Here is a 17,781-nt window from a genome sequence, read left to right as displayed (position 1 = left end):
CTCATACCAGTGGAGCAAACACATGGATGTCACAAATTATCTGGAAATTGCTTCCAACAAGGTGAACCCTTCATGGTTGTAGTGTATCCCTCTAAGAGGATAATTCATGTCACAAGACCAGAACAGAACTGGTTCCAGAAACATGTTGTGAATTTGGCCTACTGTGGTGATCTCAATTGGTGGGATGAGACAAAGAGCTCTTCAGAGTAGAGAACAGTAACAACTCTGGGAAGCAATTGAGTGAGCATCTGTGTGACACACTTTTGACACCTTGCTAATCCGTGTTGCAATGAATTCAGACTTGCTTGGGGGGGTGCTACTCACCATTAAAGTATATGTTCTTAATAAAATGGCCACTCAGTATATTATATATCCATTGTTGCAATAAATATTAGTTTCTGCATGTCATAGAGTATTATGTATTGTTCTGTTGTTTATTGCACATTAACAGCAAATGTGTACTACAGTTATAGTAACTGATCAACCATAAAGCTTTAACAGAACAAACACTATTAGCACTTATGCAGGAAACTATGAAGAATGCTGATTTGAATTTGAGCATTGTAAAATCACCTTTCTGGCCTGTGCTTCCTAGATTTTAGTTTGGAAACTGCCTTTCTCCTCTCCCCCTCCCATATAGTTATGGAAACTTCCAAGATATGCCACCAAGAGTGTTAGTCTAGAGGTATTGGTCTGTTGCTATTTTACATACTTAACAGTAAGTGTGCAACCATAAAATATTAAAAAAAAAAAAAAAACGCTAATTGTTTGTGGACTTCTCTTACGTAGACTGTCATTCAAATAACTATAACATCATGGGTTAGTGAGATTTCCTCATTGATAAGGGCTGACTTAGCACCCTGTACAACTATTGCAATATATACAATTCAATATCCTGTCCAGCAATAATGTAAGTTTCCTAAAGGTTGAAACACCCCTTTTTAAGAAACTTTTTGCAGCTTGAAATTCAGCAAATTGTAATTTTTTTAAAATCCATTTGTAATTTTTTTTGGTGTCACAATAGTAAGTCATGAGCCATATTCATGCACAAATATACATTTGACTTTTCCTTTGATTTTCATGCTGATGGACGTGGATTAAATAAACTGTTTCCATACTGACCCATATATGCTGTCCAACCTTGTTCTTCAAAGGGCAAAATTTTTGCACATTGATGTTCTGAATTTGTATTTTGTTTTGGGCAATTACAGGTCAAATGCATTCTATATACTGTCATTTTCCCCATTGGTCTATTAAAAGGATTATAGTCTTCGGTCCTCTCACTTTTACTGCCTTCAAAATGACCTGCTCTTTTAAGGCAATCTATGGTAGCCATTTCTTCAAATGCATCATGATCCATTCCATAGTACTGACCTGTAAAATAAAACTGATAAATTATCATGTATGTGTATACACACACTCTTTCCTCTTAAAAATATTTGTGCACTAGTAATCAGCAGTGTAACTATAATTTTTGCACTTAAAGAGAAATTTTTTTTTAAATTATAGAATGAAATACCATATATTCCAGCACATAGGTTGACCTTTGAGGCACTAAAAAAAAAAAAAAAAAAAAAAAAACCCTAAAATTTAAAAAAGAAGGTTATAGTGAGAAAATAGAAAGAAAAAAAAAGTTTTATAATTATCTTATACTACTAAAAAATATGATTAATACCATACAATTTATTAGTTTTAAAGAATTTGAGAGTTGTATTTCTGGATTTATTTTCTAGGTCTTGAAAAATTAGTATATTCTGCACTTCCATAGAAGCCAACTTGCAGTACAGTATTAAAACAGACAACAAGAAATGGACCTATAATATAATTAGTCTCCTACATACTGGAAACAACAATGGGCCAATCATTGAACCCTGGGGGACTTCACTAATAACATTTGTCCAAAAAGAGTAGTGCCCATTGATAAAACTGTTTTCTCCCAGTCAATCAACCCTTTATCCATAGCAGTAACTTGCCATAATCTGTATATCAGTCTTTCATATGGAACAGCAGCAAAAGCTTTTCTCAATATCAAATCATGTCAAAATTATTTTTTTCCATCTAGTTCCTTCACTACTGTATCATAGTGGCCAGACAAGATCATCCCCTTAAAAATCCATGCTATAACTACCATATAATTGCATTCCTGTCTAGATGGTTCTGCATTACTTCTTTAACTAATGATTTCATTATTTTCCCTGGAAGAAAAGTCAAGCTTACATACAAGTCTAATTATTCATTTCACCCTTTATGAATTGGAGAGACATTTTGACCATTTCCAAAACATAGGGAGCTCTTCTGAATTTAAGGATGCTCTCATAATTGCAGCTAAGTTTGCTTACTACTTTTTTTGGTTTTTTAAAAAATATAATTGGATAGATTCCATCAGCCCCAAGTGCATTACTTACTTTTCCCTTCAACAATTTCATTTAGCTCTCAGTTTAACTTGTTCTTTTGGTATTCCGATCTCTAAAAATTCTTAGTAAAATATTTTTTTAGTTTGTCAGCAACCTGAACAGGATCATCAATAGTTATGCCATTCACGTCTAGTGAGCCACTGTGGTTTATCCCTTTCACTCTCGTATTAACATAGCAAAGAATTCTTTCTATTCTTAGCCAAAGACTTCTCATAATCTGCCTTTGCTTTCTAACCCCCACCTCCTCTCTTAGTGACTTGTTTGCAGACTGTTTATATTAGTGATAGGCTTGGTTTGGTTTGTTAGGTTTTATTGGCGCATTAGCAACTAAGGCTATAATGCGCCAAAGCTAGGTGAAATTTAAAAATTTTAATTTCACTGACCTAATTATTAAGGTCACCAAGTCAAGTGATAGGCATAATTGATTATATGCAAATTAGGTTATGATAAATATCACAACCTAATTGCATGACTTCATGGATTCTCCTTGGTTGGGGTTCAAATAGACTGTTAAATACTTCATATCACTATTAGATTATTCTGTAAACATCAGCCAGTAAATACCCTACCATTCCTTGTGTTCTTCATGCTAATTTAAAATGGTAGAGATCTTGTGAATTAGACAGTTGTCATCCTGGAATACATGAGTATCAAAATCATAATTGTCCCTCAAATGGTGTCAAAAGGCACAATCTGATTATCCAGAATATTTGTATAGCCAGACAATCCATCCTGGTTATATTTTAAACAGGGAACTGCCTCATAATTGCACAAAAATCTCCAAAGCATCACTGACTTGCCATGAGTTTGTACGAAATGTCTCATTGCCTGACCATTGTTAGAGTATAGTCAAACCACATCACATCTTTCATGCCTTTTAGCTAAGTTTTTTTGTTTTATGTACAGCCAAAACAGTCCTGTTATGCAATTCTTTTTGCTCTGTTCTCTCAGAAATCGGCTGAGGTTGTTGTTCAACTGTTTTCAGCAGTTATTGTCCTATTTAAAATCATTTTTCATTTGTTAGATGTGATATTCAGCAATGATCATGATCACTGTGCACAGACTTTTGACTAAAATTCTGCCATTGAATTCTGGTTGACTGACTTGCACCATTCCTCAAAAGCTCTTATTATTGTTCTTTCTAAAACAAGTAAATTCAGCTACTTCTTTAGCAGGATAGATACCCGTTTGACCTGCCAAATCACTAACAGCTTTTGTGCACCCCATATTTCCTGTTGGAAATCCTTGCTTCTTCAGTCACAGCAGGTATACCTCTGAATGGGGAAAATATGGGTTAACTTTATACTCAAACTTCAGTGCTAAACAAACAAGTAAAGAAGACACGTGTTACATTTCATGTCTGTGTATGTATACGTATAGAGAACATATAGAGTAATTTTACAGCTGCATATGAATTAAAGTTGGGAATGTAGAAAAGTGTGAAATATAGAAATATATATATATTTATTAGAAATATATACATATGCATTATTCAATCATATATATATATCTATCTCCTTGGTGCAGTTATTGTCCTATTTGAAATCATTTTTCAAACTATTTGAAATCATTTTTCATATAGGACAATAACTAGATGTGATAATAACTAGAATTATTAGATGTGATGCTGATCATGATCATTGAGCACAGACGGTTTGACTAAAATTCTGGTATTGATTTCTGGTTGACTGACTTGCACCATTCCTTAAAATCTCTTATTAATTGTTCTTTCTAAAACACAAATAAATTCAGCTACTTCTTTAACAGAATAGATACCAGTTAGACCTGCCAAATCCCATCACTCCTTTTTTGCCAATCACTAACACCTTTTGTGCACGAAACTATTCTTTAAACTACACCTACTCAATACTTCTAGATGGATCTGATTTTTACACATCTTGCTATATGCAATTTATTTCCTACACCAAACATGATAAGAAAACAGTGAGTCAGCACTACATCACCTCTAGTGCTTTTAGAAAACGTGTTGCGTTCCCTCTTTCTGAGGATGGTCTGTTAATTCTTTCACAGGAGAACCATACTTCTAGTCCTGACCTAAATTCAGTTAGTTTCAAATCCAAAAATAATAAACATATTCTAAATTAGACCTTGTCTTTTTCCAAATGCCACGACAACCGTCTAACCTGTCCTGCTATGGGTAACCGTGAAATCAACCATAACACAGATTCCCTATCTTTTTGCAAAACTACAAATGTCATTTATCTACTTACCTGTAAAATTTGCAATATCAATTATGAGGACAAACATCCAACTCCTTAAATATCAGAATTAATGGACATAGATCAAAAAGTAAAAACCTGTCCATTGAAAAAAATGACACTGATTTGGAACTATTACACTTTCATCACCATATGTCTATCCACAAATCCCTGTATCCATACAGACTAAATAACAAATTCTTCAATAAGGTTTTATTTAGTAATTGTTCTTTAAACGCCAGCCACTATACAGCCACTCCCCGATTAATGCAAGGGTTGTGTGCCGCAGAACTCGACATAAGTCAGATTTTATGTAAGTCAGAATTTCCCCCATGCTTGTGCAGCACTCACAACTGTGCCCACTGAATTGTTTGAATCAAAAAAGAAATGTTTGACAAGTATGTGAATAGAATTATTTATTGTATTTATACAATTTTTTATCTCGTGTGCAGGAAAAATTACAAAAACATGTGTTTTAAAAAATTATAAAATTACTAAAAAAAGAGAGGAGACAGGCATAACAACAGTAAGTTTTACTTCTCGAGCATCGTTTCCAGAATCACCGTCTTCAGCTGATAAGTACATCGCTGCGGAGGTTGAGATTTAAAAGATCGGTCACTCAACCTTATGAAAGAACATATTAATGGATGACTGGACAGTGGCTTTTTTTCTTTTTATCGTTGATTTCTTCATAGAAAGCAAGCATATCATTCACCCCTCTGTTAACTTTTAAGAATCGTTTGCTGTCAGGATCCATCTTCTCAAACCATGCCATTGCCATCTCTTTGGTGACGAAGCATCTCAGCTCCTCATTTGGTTCATCTTGAGCTTCGGCAGCATTTTCTTCTTTCACTGTCACTGCTTGCATGTCAATAAGTTCTTCGTTAGATAATTCCTTCTCTTCTTCCTCTGTTAACTCCACGTCTTTGGCAACAACCTCCAACTGAAGTAACTCTGCAACCTTTACAATCTTATCTGTAACCTCTTCATATGATTCGTATTTTTCAAACCCTTCGAAGCCTTTTATGTGGCGTTGGCATATTTTTTTCCACGTGCCATTTACCTATTAAACCCACTATTAAATCACCCGTTGCTTGCCACGAAATAGGCTTTGGTTTCACCATACTTATCCTTAATATCTTCATAAATACTTCTTGCTTTTGCTTGGATGGCCATTGGACTCAGAGGCACTTTCTTCTGAATCTGATTTTCTATCCATATTATTAATAGCTGTTCCATCTTCAATATAGCACCTGAACACTGTTTTGTGATCACTGTTGATCTTAAATGTGTTGATCCTTTAACATGTTCTTTTACACACACACTGTCCCTTAAAATAGTATTCACTGTTGAAGCAGCGAGACTTAATTCCCTTGCAATAGATGATAAACTTTGTCCTGCTTCGTACTTCTTAATCATTTTCATCTTCATTTCTAAATCAATTTTGTTTCGTTTCCTGGCACTGCCAACACTTTCCCTTCATCATTGTAATACGTAAATAGGAATGATGAGAAGTTTCTAAAAATTTGTTTTTTATATATATGATTGAAGATTTCAGTGAATGGGAACTCATTTCACCACAATACTGTAACGTAAAAACCCACAGAATTCTAGTTATTGGGATTATTGCAAATGCAATAAGATTGAGTTTACTACATGTTTATAATAGATTGCGGTAACAGAAATGTCCAATAAACCGGAAAGTGTAAATTGCTTTTAGTTTTTTGGTTGTGACCTCCAGAAATGTGTTTTAGAAAATATCACCAGGGCATTCAAAATTGATTCTGATAATGGGAACATATGACAACGATGAAAGTGTAGTGCAATTTCCATTACAAATATGACCTTTTAGTAATATAGTGAAATTTTCAACTTCCAAGGACTTGGAACGAATTGCAAAAAAAAAAAAAAAAACACAACTGTTATTGGGTTCACAATACCTCCATTTATCTCTACAGATGCAAAATACGTTTTCATATTTTTTTCAGTTTGCACTGGCCTACAAAAACTTAAGTCTAATTTGCATGAGTTTGGGAGTTCCTGTATTTATTAATTATTAAAACCTTAGTCATATCATGCAAGCTCCAAAATGCAGACAGTCATGTGGCAACAAAATGCATAATCCATACAAAAATATAAAATTTGATTTTAATAATTTACTTAGGTTTTGGGACTACACTCCTTTTAATTTACCTATAATAAACCACTTCCACATCAAAAAATCAATTCTTAAAGCTTTAGCTTCATTCTGTCATAAATTTAGGTTCAATAATATCCAACTTAAACACATCATACAAGACATTGGTCTCTACAGAACTGGCAATATTACTAACCACTGCACTGAATTTTGCAATATTAAATTCACACAAATGTTTTGACACTATATTGTGGTCCTCCCTACTTAATAAACATAATAACCTACTACCTTCAAATATCTTTACAAATTTGATATACATCAATGTTACAATTGATTCTCCACTAGGCTTAAAAATCTGCAACTACAAAGAACTAGCTACCAACATATGAATTATTCTACCCATTGATCTCCCATACTACTGCAATAACCCTATTTGTCCCATATATTGATCAATATCATGGGCATATTATAACTGGCAATCTTGATATCACGAAGAACCATGACCTAAAAACTGCTATGAGCAAAGGTTTTAAATACAGATCTATAAATAAAGCTAACCTTCATAGTATCAACAGAGAATTATATTTAAATCTAATACATTTTGCTAAAAAACTTGCTTCAAAATACACCATTCCAAAATTAGATCACAATTGTCTATCATGACATAGTAAAAGCTATTTCAAATGCCTACAAACTGTACAATAACTTTTACATACCATACTGTAATCTTAAAAAGAACATAAAATAATTACAAGACAATTTTATCATCACCTCAGTATACAAAGCTTCCAACAACTTTGTCATATTTTGCAAGCAATTTTACTATAATCAACTTAAAAATGAAATAGAAAATAGTTCCACTTTCACTCCCTGCCATCTTAATCCTTCTGCACAGTTAAAAAGCTAATAGCTTTACATAAAAAAAACTACATACTAAATTACAGAACTCAACCCTACCTTTTCACTATATGATTGCCAAATTCCATAAACCACCTGTACACTATAGATTCATTACCAGCTCCAAAAACAGGGCTGCTACCTCCCAGCCAAACAATTTTTCACACTAAAACTATTTTTAACCATCTCCCATCCACTTGGATAATAAACAATAACCAAGCTGTCATCAACACCTTCAAATCTAATATTACCATAACAAACAAACTTTTGATTTCACCAACCTTTTCAATTCTATACCACATAATTTACTGATAGTTGTGTTAAAACAACTTCATCACAGATACAAAAATAAATTAAACATAAGTGATAATAATTGGAACAATTATATAAATCTCTGTTTACTTAATAACTATATCATCAATGGCAAACTTACTTATAAACAAACCATTGGTATTCCCATGGGTTCCCAAATTTCAAACTTAGTATCCAACCTATTTTTGCACTATTATGAAGAACTATAAGCCATAAACAATCCTGATATGTAGATTACACCCTAGTTTTAAATACTAACTTTGAACCTATAGCCAAAGCTGTTTACCCCATTTAACTTAAACTAAATAAAGAAAACTCCACTAAACACACAGCCATAACCTCAATATTACTCTTAGCAATGCTTCACTACCATATAATACTGGCATATATGATAAAAGAAATAAATTTAACTTTGATGTCATTTACTTTACCAACTCGCATTCCAATATTTCCAACAAACTACATAAAAATATAATTTGTACTCAAACTATCAGATTAGACAACATATGTAATAACCATCTACTCTTCACCAAAGCTCTACAACAACTTTACAATAAGCTAATCAATAATAACATCCTTATCTATTTTGTAAAATACTGTTTCAATATAGTTTCCCCATTTGATCAGAAATAAATTCAGTTATAGTTTACTATGAACTGGTCAGTTCTAATCGTATTTGTAAAGTTGTAATATAATCTGATGGAATTCCACTACTTTGGTAAGTAATAACTATAAATGATTTCAGATGTCATTATTTTCTTTGGAATGATTACTTTGTTTCTTTACTGACTAAGTGTCTACTGTTAAGTGTTCACTTTTCTCATGTATTCATTTGATAAATTTCAATAATCCTTCATGAAATTACTTATAATTCATTTCCCATGTTGTCTTTATTGACATTTCCTATTTTGTTTTCAGGTATGGATTATAATGTACGTAGATTATACAAAAAATCCTTTGTCTCTTGAATTTTTCAAGCATTTGATAATATACTATACCTTTGAAAATCCACCTCTGGATTTATTTTATATTGCAATTGTATAGCTGCCTTTAGATTTTAGTGACTTGATATTTCCACTAATCTTTGTAAAAATTTACCGCACTACTATTTGGAATTATTTCATGTTCTTTCATCTTTAGATTCAACTAGTTTCATATTCATGGACTTATTTCCTGTTCTTTCATAATTGGATTCTAAATTTTTTTTTTTTTTTTTTTTTTTTTTATGAAACCCCCAAACACGAGAGTTATATTAGAACCTATAGTACTTGTACCATGCTTGGGGTTGGAGGTTGAGAAGACGAAAGAAGATATTTGTTGACATTAGACCTGAACTTCTGTAGACTGTAATTTTCAGGAAATATGTATGAAGGAAGGCTGTTCCAGAAAACAGCAGTTGAATGAATAAAAAAAGAATACGAAAAGTTGGTTCTGTAAGTTTGAAGTTGGACAATAAATGGATGTTGGCTGGAGGCGGCACAGGTTCAGACTGTTTTGAAAGAGAAGAGCGAGAATTATAGAAGCCAATTCAGAAGAACAGTGCCCATGGAAGTATCTGTAGAAAAGGCATGCAGCTGAAACAATATGTCTATGAGACAGAGAGTGGAGAGAGAGACTGTTAAGAGAGAAGTCATTAATTAACCTAACTGCCCTCTTCTGAATGGAATCTAGAAGCCCGAGAGAGGTTTTGGGGGCACCGCCCCAGATGTGGGAACAATATTCCATGGTAGGGCGGATTTGCGATTTGTACAGAGTGAACAGCTGTTTGGAAGAAAAGTAACGCCAAGAGCAAAAGAGAAAACCAAGTTTTTTAGATGCAGAGGAAGCAATATTTGTAATGTGCTTGTACCAAGAGAGATTAGAAGTCAGGGTAATCCCCAAAAGAGATGTATCATTTTGCCTAGAAATTGGAGTGTCACCAAAGATAAGCATAGGAGCAGAAGAATCCTTTTTGCAGGATACAAGAGTGAGTTTTAGAAGAATTAAAATCAACTAAGTTGTCTTTGCTCCACTGGAGAATTACCTGGAGATCAGCATTTAAGGAATTGGTAGTGGATATTTGAGAAGTTGAAGCTGATTGAGCAGGGCAAGGTTTTCCAAAATGGAAAGTGGAATGCAATGTGCTATCATTGGCAAAATTATGGATAGAATTTCCAGTCAATGGAAGAAGGTCAATAATGTACAAGAGGAAAAGAGTGGGGGAAATAACTGAACCTTGGGGGACACCAGCATTAGTGGAGAAATTAGAAGACAGAGAGCCATCACCCTCAGTGAGCGATCAGAGAGAAAACTGGATAACCAATTACAAAAAACAGTTCACAAACCATAAGATGGAAGCTTGTTTAGAAGACCTTTATGCCAAACATGATCGGAAGCTTTTGAGATGTGAAGAGTCACTGCTTGTGTTTCATCAAACTTTTCCATTGAATTTGTCCATAAATGGGTAACATAAGCCAGAATATCACCAGTGGATCGACACTGACGGAATCCATACTTGTGATCGTTGATCAGGTGGAAGGATTCTAGGTAGTTTAAGACTTGGCAGTTAATTGATTTCTCCATTACTTTAGAAAGAGAAGTAATTGCAATGGGACAATAACTGGATGGGAGGGACTTGTCACCCTTTTCAGGAACTGGCTGGATATGAGCAAATTTCCAAGCAAAAGGAAAAACAGTGGCAAAGAACAGGAATAAGTTCAGGAGCACAGGTTTTGAGAACAAGTGGAGAAATACCATCAGGACCTGGAGCTTTCTTACCATAGATTAGTCAAAATCCTTCTGACATCCTTTTGACGGAAGACTGGAGGCATTGAATGGAGCATGCTGGGAGGTATTTTACCAAGATCATTAATACATGAGTTGGAAGAGAAATGGGATACTAGCAGGTCAGCTTTATCCTTGGCAGAAGTGACAACAGAACCATCTGGTTTTGACACAGGTGGGAGCAGAGATGGGAAAAAGTTGTGGCCAATAGCTTTGGCAAGAGACCAGAATGCTCAGCTACCATTAGGGCAAGAAACAAGTTTTCTACTCTTAGCCTGTTCAAAATCTAGTTTGGACTGATTAATGACTGCTTTACAATTGTTGTGAGCTTTGGTGAAGAAACAAGCCAATTATGATATACAACATTCTTCTCTTGAACAGCCTTAGCACATTTATTGGAAATCCAAGGAATTCTTAGATAAAGAATAAGATTTTAGAGTAGAGCATGGAATAAAGGATTCCATTCCTACAACAATAATTTCACTGACACGAACTGAGCAAACACTGACATCAGAAGTTTTGAAACAGTAGTCTGACCGAGGAAAAGAAATCTCGCAGGTCATCCTATTTTGCATTCTTGTAATGCCAAACAATACGAGGTTGGGAATAGCCATGAGATAAAGGCTCCATTGGAGAAGAGACAATCACCAAGTTGTGATCTGAGGTACCTAAAGGACCACTCACTACGACCGTATACTTAGATGGGTTGTTTGTGAGAAAAAGATCAAGCGTGTTGGCTGTATGATTAGGATTGTCTGGTATTCTTGTAGTTAAATGAACAATCTGCGTGAGGTCGTTAGAAATTGCAAAAGCCTCAGCATCTTGACCAGCTGGGTCGGTGTGACTAGAAAACGGAAGCCAGCTGGAGTTGTGAACATTAAAATCACCTCACTGTTAGGAAAGTTGGACTGGAGAAAGTCATGTTGAAAAGAGAAGAAGTCAAAAAGCTCCAAATGAGTAGTGTAGTTGGGAGAACGATAGAGACAACATATGAATTTGACACTGTGAAGTAGAGAGATTTTAAGCCAGAGAAGATCAAAGAGAGGAGATTCCAAATTGCCTCGTCTCTGACAGGGAATATCAGAATGGATATATGCACAAGTACCACCTTTGAGGCAAAAGGAATCATACAGTGAATAATTTGGGCAACTCAGATGAGCAGTAGTTGAATCAACCGATAACTGAGATTCTGTCAGAATAAGTACGTGGGGTTTGGCAGATGGCAAGTGGAAATGGACATCGTTGAGACCACGTATAGTTGTGAAATGAACTAGGAAGTATTTGGGAGGTTTAGATCTTTTCGCAGATAAGCTTACTCTATTAGTTTGACAATTCATGGTGTATTCAATAGTAAGAAAAAGTGGGGGGGAGGACATTCTGTAGGAAGTAATGAAATTTTTGGATATGTCGTACACTGGGAAGAATATACCCAGATCCTTGACATAATGTGGCCTCGACAATGCTCCCCCCTCACATACACATTACTCAGACTTCCTCCAGATTGTACACTAGCTGATCCGGAAGCCTCCTAAAGAGTTACCAATAGGTTCGGTCCGGTGTACTAACTAGCGGCTGGACCGCAAACACTGTTTTAGAGCTATACCCCTTGAAATATAAGGAAGATTGGATCTCACCATGATGTTCATCATAACCTCAAAAGTCATCAGACATACTGCATAATGGAAGAGATGGGGAAAGGTTGAACAGAACATAGCTCTGAAGACTAAACATGGGTTCTACCACTTCAAGCCTCCAATAAGCAAAGTAGTATTGCACTGGTTGATAAGAGTCATCTACCACTGAGTAATGCCTGGTAACACAGAGGGGCGGCATTCCTCCATGTGGTGTGGGTGCCACACCTCGACCCCTGCTTACGTTGGTTCATACCTGGATGGTCACCCAACCCACAGTGTGCTTGTGCATGGAGGTTTCACCCAGGATTACCAACAGTCCCACCATCGTGAAGGTGCAAGCAGAGGATTTGGCTGTCACAGACTGTCTGGATTTTGCCGAAATTGTGTCTAACTACTACTACACCACCACCACCATTGGATCTAAAGTCATCAAGATATTTATATCCTTGGAATTATGTCATTCTTTTATCAATGGATGTAAACTAGTTCTTTATCCTTGGATTTATTTACTATTCTTACTACACCCTTTCACCTGTGAATTTACACCTGAAACTACCTTTGGATTTAAGACATTCTATAAATTATAATAATGATTACTGATATCACTTCAATATTGCTCTACTCCATTTTGGACTACAGATTACAGATTATAATTATTAATCTAATTTTTCTCTATCTCAGAACATTGTGATTCTTCACATATTTCCTTCTTTCTATGCTTAGATACATTAGCAGTTACTCCCTTATATGAGATTATACAACTTTAATTGTCAGCTTAATACACTGTAGCCTTATCACTTGGTCTACCGTCTATTAATTTAAGTGCATTCTTTTTACCACCACTCTGTTCAATATTTTTATTTATCTATGAACTGTTATATGTTTAATGACTTTATGAAGGTAAAGTCCTACTAATCTAACTGCCTTTCTTTTTTCCAATGCTAATCTTATGTATCTCCATGCATTTTTAATATAAATACGACAATACAGATCACTACTTTCTCATCTTTTTAAATTTCTTTACAGCTCACTATTAACTCCGTTACACTGCTATAAATTGCTTCATCATATAGATTTGTTACTGATGTGATTAAGATTTACATGCATTCATCTACTCTACTAAATATGTCAGCTTCATTTCCCCACCTTTTTCCCTTCTGCTTTATTTTTTCTGCCAGCTTACTTCTGCTACGCATTACTTGAAAACTCCAGGTATTGTTCGCTTTCTTATTATACTTTCAGTTTCATTTTAGGTTTGTATCTCGGCATGTTTCGACTTACATATTTTTATGCCTGCCTTTTCCTCGCAATACTAGCATTTGGTATTAGCTTCCTTTTATACTAACGCTTATAAAGCCAGAGCCCTTACTATAAGGTTGGGCTTCACAACCCCAGCTAGCTTAGTGTGATTTAATAACTTTTTCTTTGCTTTTTATCTTTCTGTTACCTATTTCTACCTTTCTTCCGGTTCGTAAAACTATTAGTGTATACAAGGGTGAGACAAATGTTCATACTATCCTACTTCTATCACTATTTTTCGTCTTCATTTATTTAAATACTCCTTTTTCCCTCCCCTATCCTCAATTTAATACCTCACCCTATACCGTCATGTGCTTGTTCCAAAATTATTGTATTCCAATCTCCACAAAATTACAACTTTTAAATCCTACACTAAATTCTACATATTTATACAAAACACTTAACCATATTTTATTCTAACTTGATCCCTATTTTTACCTTAATAATTGACACTGCATTGGGGCCTTGTATAAGAATATGCTAATTACATTTTTTTTTGCTTTTTGGCCTTTCACCTTTCTTCTACTACTATTGTCCATAGTAGAATAGAAACATAGTTCCTGATATATGGTCAGGTGTTGTCCCCTGATGAAATACCTGACCATGTATCAATATTTGCTTCAGCTGACATCAGATTCTGCACATTTGCTTTCCCTGTATTCAACCTTTATCTAAATATGTTTCCTCTCATATCTGATGACAGCTGTACCACTTTTTATTTTTTCTATTTTACTGTATTAATTTTACTTTACAGTTCACCCACCTTCTATTGGCTTTGTAATTCAGCATAACTTTTAGGATATTAATATTCTTTCACATATCTACTATACTTCCTTTTCTACTATCCTCACCCTTCTAGTTACTGGCACTTTGTGTAATTTTCACATCCATTTATGCGTATTTTATTCAATATATTAATACAAACTTATATATACTTTTGCATCCTTTAATGCTGCTTTGTGCTTTTAGATGCATCTGTCATCCCAGATTTATTAATCTTTCATCAACTGAAACTTTCATCCACTAACTTTTTTAAAAAAATTACATTTAATATATTATTATATATCTTTTGGCCTTATGGCCCACTTAGTACTTTTATGCCAATGTTGTTTGGTTTTTAGGAGCATTAGCAACTAAGGCCATACTGCCCAGGGGATATGCGGTGGTCATTCCCTGACCTTTCTGCATCCTCCATATTTGGTGGATCACGGGCTCGAACCCCGGTCTAATGAAGAAGCGTGTGCTACGCACTGCTGCTCCTGCCCAAGTGGCTATGGGGGGCCTTATGCCAATGTTTTAATACTCTGAGTACCAATTATACTCCTACAGTACTAATTATATATATATATATATATATATATATATATATATATATATATATATATATACACAAATTTGTATATATATATATATGTATATATATATATACACACCTAAACCTCTTTTTATGTGAATTTTTTTTACGCGAATTGGGATATCAAAAATAATTTTTTTTTACGCAATTTTTTATTCACGCGACCAACCTAAAGTCTAAGTTAGGAAAAAATTTGTAATTCAAGAATATTCTGAGAATTTTGTAGAATTCTCAGAATTCTACAAAATAAGAAATCTACTTGTAGATTTCTTAATTGAAACCTTGTTTCAATTAAGAAAATTCTAAATTCCCTGAATTACACAACTGACTGCGCATAAACAAAAAAAAAAAAAAAAAAAAAGCAGTTGTTTGCAGTTGGAATTTGGTTTCTCGTATCAACTTAGAAAATTCTTACGAATTTCATTTATTGGGAATTCCTCGAATTACATAACTGACTGCGCATAAAAAAGCAGTTCTTAGCAATTTGAATTTGGTGTTCGAGTAGACAACACAGTTACCGCGAAATTATCATCATACACAAGAGATGTTGTTCTAGAAAAGGCCGAAAAAGCTTTAGTGATGTGGATAGAAGATAATGTACAAAAAAGAATGCCAGTTGACAGAAATTCCATCAAGCAATCAGGCATTGAGATTTTATGAACAGATTAAAAAACTGCAGCCCGATACTTCATCTCAATCGAGGAAAAAATATGAATTTCACGATGGGTGGCTGGCTAAGTTTATTAAAAGACATGCTCTTCATAATATAAAAATTAAAGGTGAAACGGCTTCTGCTGATGAAACAGCTGCTAAAGCATTTCCACAAAAAATTGCTAAAATAATTGAAGATGGAGGTTACGCTCGTGAACAAGTTTGGAATATGGATGAAACTGGCCTTTTCTGGAAAAAAATGCCAAACAGAACTTATGTATCAAAAATGCAAAAAATTCTGTTGGTGGGTTCAAGGCAGCAAAGAATTGCATAACACTCCTATTTTGTTCAAATGCTTTAGGAGATCGGATGTTAAAACCACTGCTCATAAATCGATCACTAAGGCCACGGCCAATGAAAGGCGTAGATTTTCAAAAATTGCAGTTCATTGGATGAATGACCATTGATATTTTCACTGAGTGGTTCCACAAACATTTTGTGCCAGAAGTTAGACGCTATTTGAATGACAAGTGTCTCGAATTTAAAGTGCTTTTGATTCTTGATAATGCACCCGGTCATCCTGCCATAGAACACCCAAATGTGCAATTTTGTTTTCTGCAGCCCAATACCACATCATTGCTACAACCTCTAGATCAGGGTATAATTGTGACTTTTAAAACATTATGTCAGACAAACATTTCAGTTCATTTTGAACAAGTTAAATGATGATGAAACACTGTCAGTTATGGATTGTATTGATCAGGTTCGGTTTTTGTTATCTGAATCGAGAACAGAAACTATGAATGCATGCTGGAATGCTATTTGGTCCACACGTGTTAAAGAGAATGCCCCTGTTCCCTTCAATTATACTGCAGAATCCCCCAATATAACAAGTTTGGCATGTGAAATTGGCAGAGAAGGATTCGATGATTTTACGTCAGCAGATATCGAAGAATTGTTAATTGATAAACCTCTTAGCAAAGACGAAATAGTGGAGATTGTTTCTGAGACTCCTGAAAGTGAAGAAGTTAATGATAATGATCAAGATAATCCTACTTTTACTGCTGATATAATTAAAGAAGGTCTTAAACTGGCTAGTAATTTAGGCAATTATTTTGCCCGACATGATCCAAATGAAGAACGTGCTGGGAAGTTTTCATGTGAGCTTAAGTTGTTAATGTCTTCATACAGAGAATTATATCACGACTTATCTAAAGCATCAACACAGCAATTAATAACTGAGTTCATGCCTAAAACTACTGAAACAACCAGTGGTACTTTTGTTCAAGACATGACAAGAAGAATTCCAAAAGTCGAGGTGGAAGTCGGTGACGATAATACCATATCTAGTAGTTCTTGTGATATTAGTCTCACGGAAACTAAAGCTTTCGCGTTTATTGTCAGAAACTGATAGCGAATAACATAATTTTTTTATAGAATCCTTAGCAAACAACTGAAATGAATGTTTTGTTTTTTTAGAGTTATTAAAATGCATTATATGGATGTGTTCTCCATGAAATGTAAATAAAAATCTTATGATCCTAACGAATTTAATGTTTGTTTTTTTCATTATTTTGCTTATATTTCAGATTTGGAACCAATCTTCACTTTCTATGGAGTCAGTAGTTCTTTTTACATGTAATTTTTAGGAATGTATCTATCGCATAAAAAGAGATTTAGGTGTGTGTGTATATATATATATATATATATATAATTAGGGCTGCCAGGGCAGGTCATGGGGTGTTGTCAATGATATACAAGAATTTTGCTAGCAGGGTTTTTTTTTTTTTTTTTTTTTTGATTTGGTAGTTGTTGGCGCATCGGCTTCTGTGGCCATATTGCACCTCCCAAGGTTTTTGCAGTACTTTGATCCAAGCCCGAGGCGGGAATCGAACCCGCGACCTATGGGTTGCCGGGCAGGTACTTTACCCGGTCGGCTTGCTAGCAGGGAAAAGGAGGTGATTGTCCCTCTGTATAAGGCAATGGTCAGGCTGCCTCATTTTTGGAAGGATGTAGATTTGCTTGAGCGTGTACAGAGAAGGGCAACAAGATTGGTGAGGGGAATGAAGGGATCCTCTTACCAGGAGAGGTTTAAGTTCTG

General features: G+C 34.8%; 1 protein-coding gene across 1 annotated transcript in view; it reads right to left on the bottom strand.

Moving 5' to 3' along the window:
* Positions 1-1,017: 1,017 nt before the first annotated feature.
* LOC150084537 (uncharacterized) overlaps positions 1,018-17,781 on the bottom strand; it is a 260,732-nt gene continuing 243,968 nt past the window's right edge. Inside the window, exon 15 of the mRNA XM_090375300.1 lies at positions 1,018-1,374. Within this exon, the coding sequence (XP_090231426.1) occupies positions 1,079-1,374 (296 nt within the window). The 3' untranslated portion in view covers positions 1,018-1,078. The remainder of the gene's footprint in view (positions 1,375-17,781) is intronic.

The sequence above is a fragment of the Mastigoproctus giganteus genome, chromosome 6, assembly GCF_048544385.1.
Source record: "Mastigoproctus giganteus isolate SK-2022 chromosome 6, ASM4854438v1, whole genome shotgun sequence".
NCBI classification, from domain to species: domain Eukaryota; kingdom Metazoa; phylum Arthropoda; class Arachnida; order Uropygi; family Thelyphonidae; genus Mastigoproctus; species Mastigoproctus giganteus.
Note: the sequence above shows the minus strand (reverse complement) of the source record. Positions and strands in the feature narration are given on the sequence as shown.